At 32.7% G+C, this 6878-nt stretch overlaps 2 protein-coding genes across 2 annotated transcripts in view; both read left to right on the forward strand.

Annotated features, from left to right (window-relative positions):
- Nucleotides 1–516: 516 nt before the first annotated feature.
- On the forward strand, nt 517–2147 carry LOC111369196 (probable WRKY transcription factor 49). The gene is made up of 3 exons (XM_022990669.1): nt 517–863; nt 945–1094; nt 1394–2147. Exons 1-3 carry the CDS (start codon nt 604–606, stop codon nt 1770–1772), a joined length of 789 nt encoding a protein of 262 aa, XP_022846437.1. The 5' UTR covers nt 517–603; the 3' UTR covers nt 1773–2147.
- A 1907-nt stretch (nt 2148–4054) lies between these two features.
- Nucleotides 4055–6878, forward strand: part of LOC111369385 (ATP-dependent zinc metalloprotease FTSH 3, mitochondrial-like) — an 8832-nt gene continuing 6008 nt past the window's right edge. The window contains exons 1-4 of the mRNA XM_022990880.1: nt 4055–4442; nt 4526–4757; nt 4867–4938; nt 5312–5442. Coding sequence (XP_022846648.1) covers nt 4383–4442; nt 4526–4757; nt 4867–4938; nt 5312–5442 — 495 coding nt within the window. The 5' untranslated portion in view covers nt 4055–4382. The remainder of the gene's footprint in view (nt 4443–4525; nt 4758–4866; nt 4939–5311; nt 5443–6878) is intronic.

The raw sequence follows: 6878 nt of genomic DNA on the forward strand, positions 1-6878 counted from the left end.
TCATCAACTAATTTCAATTACACATTTTTTTAATAAAATAATTTTATATGTGAACTCATAATTTTTCCTACTTTTAATTACACATATTCCGAAAAAAATAATTTTTTCACAAAATTTATCTAAAAAAAAAATTACATAAAACAAGCCGTTACTTTACCTTTGGTAAAAACAACAATAATGAGCTGCCAAGCTGCCTGGGGAATGTGGCAGGTTGACAAGATTGGCATTTCAAAAGTCAACCTACTAAACAAATGAGCAACATTGTGCATGACAAAATTAACAACATGACCTAATTTAGTATTTGGCCCATTTTCTAATAATTATTTTTCTAAGAATTCATTTTTAACCATTTTATTATAAAGTTCACAACTTTTTAATTATATATTTCATCAATTTTTATTAAAATCTATTAAAAATCTAATTTTTTTTTGTTGATTTATTCACTAACTAGCAACTGCCAACTAAAGCTATATAATTTAAACTCAGAGGCAACAGACACAAACATCAAACCTTACACTTCATCTGCTCCACTTTGAACTACCTTTTTCTCATTTCATAATCCCTTCTCTTACTCATTCTTAACACTCGTCAAAAACCACAACAATGGAGAAACTAAAGGGTATTCCTTCAACAGAAGGATATGAAGATGATCTTATAAGAGAACTTCTAGACAACGAATCACCCTTGTTTATGCCTTATCAAGAACCATCAATGGAAACAAACTCCACTACTTCTTCTTCATCTGATTCAACCATTAACCCGCTGCTCGTCTCAGCCCTCCATTCGAGTCCTACGTTACAAGATGATGATATAGAGAGAGCTTTATCATACACAAATTATGAAGCTATACCAGAAGCCTGCAGGTTAATTATTTATAGATTCTGTAGGTTCATTTCACTTCTTTTTTTTCCTTTTTTACCTAGTTTGATCTTTTTCATGTGTAGAACTTCATTAATGATGGAAAGAGGCTTGAATAAAGAACAGGAGAGCAAGTATTCTATGAGAATCAAGTGTTGTGGCAATGTAATGGCTGATGATGGCTATAAGTGGAGGAAATATGGTCAGAAATCAATCAAGAATAGCCCACATCCAAGGTAACGACTTTAAAGTAAAATATAGGGTTGTGGGTTAATCAAATCATTACAAATTTATTGTTAAGACAACCCATAATTACTTATTTTATACATGAAGAAATGAATCGTAAAGAAAATATTATCCACACGATAAGTAGAGACGCTCTTTAACCTATTCGTCGTGTTGTTATCTTTTTGTATTTGGAGACAGTCGAAACACTAGTTTATCCTTTACTTGATCATGTATTATAAAATACAATTATGCTACATGTACATCACAACATATAGATCTAATGTTTTTTCTTCTTTATCAAATGTAGAAGCTATTATAGGTGCACAAACCCAAGGTGTAGTGCTAAAAAGCAGGTGGAGCGGTCCAGCGATGACCCGGACAGCCTCATCATCATATACGAAGGGCTTCACCTCCACTTTGTTTACCCATTTTTGTTGCTCAATCCACTGGACCAAATTGATCCACCAACAAAGAAACAAAAGGGGCCCACATTACGAGACCTAGACCATTCCAAGGAAGACCAAGAAATCCAAAATTTCAATTCACGCCCAGTATTAGGGGATTATGGGCCAGGCCCACAAGGTCTTCTTGAAGATGTGGTACCATTGACGATTAGAAAGCCGTTGGTCAATGTTGCTTTGTCCAATTCTACGTATTATTCTTTAGGATTTGAGACGAATATGTAGAACATGTTTAGTGCATGGTATATGAGAAATATATATAATCGACAAGATTTTAATTTTTTTAAGAATAATGTTATTTGTAATTACTCACTATCGTAGTCGTCATATGTGATATACATGTGATGATTAGTGATTTGATATTTGAGATAAAAAACTACTACATAATATATCAAATTACGAATCGCTATATAGGATGTCACATAGGATGATTATCATAGCGAGCAACTATGAATAACATTACTTTTTTTCTTAATATCGTTCAGTATTATCCAATTTACCTTAGCAAAGTATCAATAAAGTTTAGAATAGTAAACTACATATCCAATTAATGTAATAAGTCCAAGTGAGTCTCCTAGACTGAGAGAGGATGTGTTGTAATATGTTTTTTATTTCCATAGTATGGGCAAATTTCATTTTCTTGTTGTAGTCTTGTTGCATTCATTTACCCTGTCAATTTCTTAACTAATTTTTATTGAAGATTCTTACTCGGGCAATAATAAATTCATCGTAATTGTGTGAAGACCACAATGAATGTTTGATATTCAAGAATGAAAAAGGCTAGTTCAGTCTTTACTTTGTGAATTCAATTAATCAGTGAAATAGTGTTTTTTTTTTTTTTTTTTTCAAAAAAGCTCCCTTTGGCCCCCATTTTGTGGAAAATTAATGGGTGGAATCGTATTTTTTTAAAAAATGAGTGGTTGAAAAAGAAGGAAAAATTTTCGATTTATGTGTAATATTATTTTATGGAAGTTTGTATGGTTGAAAAAGAAGGAAAAGTTTTCAATTTATGTGTAATATTATTTTATGAAAATTTGTATTATTGAAAATAGGACAGATAAAAATGAAATGTAATGGAATGAAAATTAATGGGGGCCAAACGGGGGCTTACAACCCTAGCTCAATTACAAGCATCCTAGACGAATTTACAGTAACGTTAACTGATGATAAATGAATATGGAATTTGTTTGGAAAGTGTTTACAAACTGTTTAAATTATAAATAGATTAAAATAATAATAAGCCTCTATTTGAACACCATTTTTGTAAGAAAATGTATTTTAAAATAGTATTTTTTTGGAGAATATGTATTTACAAAAAAAGAAAATATTTTTATTTACATATGAAATTATTTTATAGAAGAATGTATGGTTAAAAATGAGTTTTAGAAAAATGGGGGTCAAACATTGTGAATTCCTTTTGAAGCACCACTTATTTTTAGATCCAACAAAGAGTTTGTTTGTTACCATTTAAAATTTCAAATTATTTGCTACAGTATCATTTTTTGTCATACATTCTCATAATAAAATATTATACACACAAATCAATAAAGTTTTCTTATTTTTTAACCACGCATTCTGTAAAAAATACTATTTAAAACTCTTTAATTTACCAAATAATGGATGACAAACAGGGGCAAAATGTGCACCCAGATGGTGCCTTTTTCCACGGGTAATAATATAGCCCCCTGTTTGATTGTCATTATTTATCCAAAACAATGTTCTAAACTGTGGTATTTAAGATAATGTATGGTTAAAAAATAGGAAAAAATAAAATTTCCGTGCAATTTTTTTTTATGCGAATATATGATTTAAAATGAGTATATAGAAAAAGGATAATACTATGCAATCTACTTGGATTACAACTCCGGTCTAGGGGTTGCTAGATGATAGAATGGAAATGTGGAATTGAATGACTTATTTAATTTCATATGTCACTTAATGTCACATTGATGTCACCTAAACTAGAATTGTAATATCTGTGGTATTAAATAGCATTACTAGAAATGTCGACGAACCAAATTAAGTTGGCTCACAAATCGAAACTCGAGACTCGAGCTAGACTTAAATAATATGGTGCAAGCAATTTTATATGCCCAAATCGAGATGAGCGTTTGCTCGACCAAAAAATCTAAGCTCGACCCTAGTTTTCGACTCAGGCCTATTTCGAGCCAAGCTCTCCCCCTCCTCCAAATAACTGTTGCCTAAATCCTAAACCCTATACTTATAAAAAAAGTCGCATGGTGCTGCTGCCTTTTAAAGCAATACTCGATTGCTTGAAAAGGGCTTTTCATTTTTTTTTCAAAGGTCTACGAGCTCGAGTCGGCGAGCCATATAGGCCAGCTTGGGCTTGGTTCTATCGAGTCTGGAGTTGGATCGGCTCGAACTTTTCTCAAATTGAGCCACGGTATATCCAAATTTGCTAGTTAAATTGACGTTCCTAAGCATTACTCATAAAGATAAAAATAAAAATAAAAAAGTCTTAAAATAATAATCTTCAAACGACCACAGCATGGTTGTGTCTCTTCGCTGCCCACGGCCACACAGATTCATTTACCAAAATACCCAATGAAAATACTCAACATAATCGACACTCGAGGTCATATTCGTAAATTTGCCTCATTTCCATCCGGAGTTTTGCTCCCGGTTACCTCCCTGCATTTTCTTTCGGCAAACACTGAGCATAAATAAGAATGTTTCTGACTATTGATCTCTGAGAATTGTGTATATATTGATTGAGAACTTGAAATGTATTTTTGAAGAAACGTCGTCTTAAGAGTATTTTAGGGCTTCGTTTTATAAACTCAAGCAGGGAATTCATGTTTTGTTAGCTGAAAAATGATGTTTTTACGAATTGGACGCTCTGTTTATCGATCCTCTCGCTCCGTATTTAATAAAGTAAGCTCCTAAATTCGTTTTCCCCCAATTTTAATTTTAATTTTAATTTTCACCTGCTTTTTTAATTTGGGTATTTTGTGCAGGCCCCATTTTCCGGTGGTAATGGAGTGGAACTAATGATTTTGAATGAATTGTCTCCCGAAAATGCGTGTATTGCACGATCGAGGGATGGCTTAGGGTTTATGAGGAGATATTTGACATCGATTGGAGCTGGGAAACTGGTTGTAAATGGTGGCACTTTGTCGGAATTTAACTCAGTTTTTGCGAACCCTAGGCTTATTAGGCTGTATTGTAACGAAGCGCCGAAGAAAAGAAGTAAGAAATATTGAGTATTTTGCCATGACAATGTTATGATATTATCTTTTCGGATACTTGTGGTTTTTAATATTCCTGAGGTTTAATTATGCTATTGTGTTGTTTCTAGACTATGAGAATTATTATCCAAAAAACAAGAAAGAAATCCCGAAAGGGAACAACCAGAAAGGGGAGCATAAAGGTTGGCAATCTTGCTATTTTGTACAGTGGTCACTTCTTCTCTTTTTCTAGAGCATTATATTTACCCTTGTTTGGTTGGGATTAATTGTTGACTTTGACTTAAATTCAAATCTTGATTTTAATCTCTACCCAACCAGGGATCTAACTTAGTTGAAGTAACGTGCTAGTTATAGTAGTTTCCTATTCAATCAATCTCGGGGCTGAAAAATTGAAAAGAAAAGTAATTCGAGCTTACTAAAGCTTAGGATAGAAACATCACTTGTAGATGTTACTACCTTACTGGTTAAGTGATGACATTTTTCATATATCTGATTTAAAGAACTCCCTGATTATGTCACGTAGTCTTCTTCCCTGTAATTTTCATCTGTTTGCAGAGGAGTCAGGCACGGGTGATCAAGGGAACAACCAGGACTTCTCCACTAAATTTCAAAGTTTTGTTGCCCCTTTGTTGTTGCTTGGATTTGTGCTTTCATCAGTATTTATGAATCCTCGTGAGCAGAAGCAGGTTAGTCCATATTGGGACTTAAATTCTGGCTTTCCAGTGTCCCCCCCACTCCATCTCAGTAGATATCCATTCACCTTTTCCAAAAGGAAACTCAAAATGATATTTTGGCAGCTGTTTCTGTATTGAAAGTAACAGAAATTGTTAGGTTAAAATGCATTTATGTGTGCACTGATGCATAAAACTGAAAATTAATAAATTCAGAGCTTCCCCTTTTCAATCCCTTGCCATAAAAGTCAACTTGCTGACCAAATTGTCTTTTGAAAACTTTGAACTGCTACTTGGAAAAGGGAGTCTTCTGGTTGCTGGATCTTCAGCATAACTGAATTTTATCTCAACGGATAGGGTAATTTTAAACAAAGCTTTAATTGACAAATTTGTACATGCAGGTAATGTTTGATGATCACTTAGTGTTCAGAGACTATCAAAGACGCCTTTGAGCTTTATGATAACATTAGAGACATCCCTCATGTTTAAAATTCAAACTTACATCCTTATTTTTAGTTTTGAGTATTGCATACACCCTTTCACCGCGTTTTGAGCCATATACATCTAAAATGAGGTTGATACACCTAAAATGCCTTATGAAGAAAAATATGAAATTTTTACAATTAGTTGTATTTAATTTATTCAAAGTAAAGTATAAGAATATAGATTGATACATTTTTAGATGAATTAGTATTTAAATTTCGTATACATATCTATCTACAATTAGTTAAAACGCAAAGCATTTATTACCAAATTCTTCAACAATTTTAGGTTTAAATTTTCACTAGCATGCATATTGAAAATTGTGTATGCACAAAGTCTGTAAATGTATTATTGTGTAGAAGAAATTATATTGCAACTAATTGTAGAATATTTCATCCTTTTTACAATGAAACGTGATATTATATTTTATATTGATCTGAAAGTGGTGAGGGGGTGTATGTGGTACTTAAAACAAATTATGGGAGGTTAGTGTGAATTTTTATTCGTGAATGAATGTTTCCTATATTGTCATAAAGCTTTATTATCTGGGCCAGGAGTAGGATAAATAACTAAATAAGACAAGAGCTTCCAAATTTTTTTGAAAGATGACTTTGACAGTGAGTCTCAGTTATTCAAATAAGACTAATATCAATTAATACCAAATAGATTTTTCTTTAAGCTGACGTCAGCGTGAAAGAAATTGAATTATTAAGCCCCCTCTCGGCCCCCTCTTTCTTTCAATTTTTTCTTCTCACTCTGATTTTCTACTACACAATCTTCCATAAGATAATATTACACATAAATCAAAAACTTTTCCTTCTTTTTCAACCACACATTCTCCAAAAAAACACTATTTCAAACATTAAAATTTGGAAGAGGGCCAAACGGGGGCTACATCAATTTTAGTAGCCATCTTTGACTAGCTATTTTAAGTCTACTTGGAGGGTTGAATACAGTGGCAGCCTAGT

Source organism: Olea europaea, chromosome 20 (assembly GCF_002742605.1).
Source record: "Olea europaea var. sylvestris chromosome 20, O_europaea_v1, whole genome shotgun sequence".
NCBI lineage: Eukaryota > Viridiplantae > Streptophyta > Magnoliopsida > Lamiales > Oleaceae > Olea > Olea europaea.

What these genes read in the sequence shown, in the direction of transcription:
- LOC111369196 (XM_022990669.1), top strand. Translation starts at nt 604, where the DNA reads ATGGAGAAACTAAAGGGTATTCCTTCAACAGAAGGATATGAAGATGAT. An exon ending in GCTATACCAGAAGCCTGCAG is followed by an intron (nt 864 to 944) that starts GTTAATTATTTA and finishes TTTCATGTGTAG; the next exon opens with AACTTCATTAATGATGGAAA. An exon ending in AAGAATAGCCCACATCCAAG is followed by an intron (nt 1,095 to 1,393) that starts GTAACGACTTTA and finishes TATCAAATGTAG; the next exon opens with AAGCTATTATAGGTGCACAA.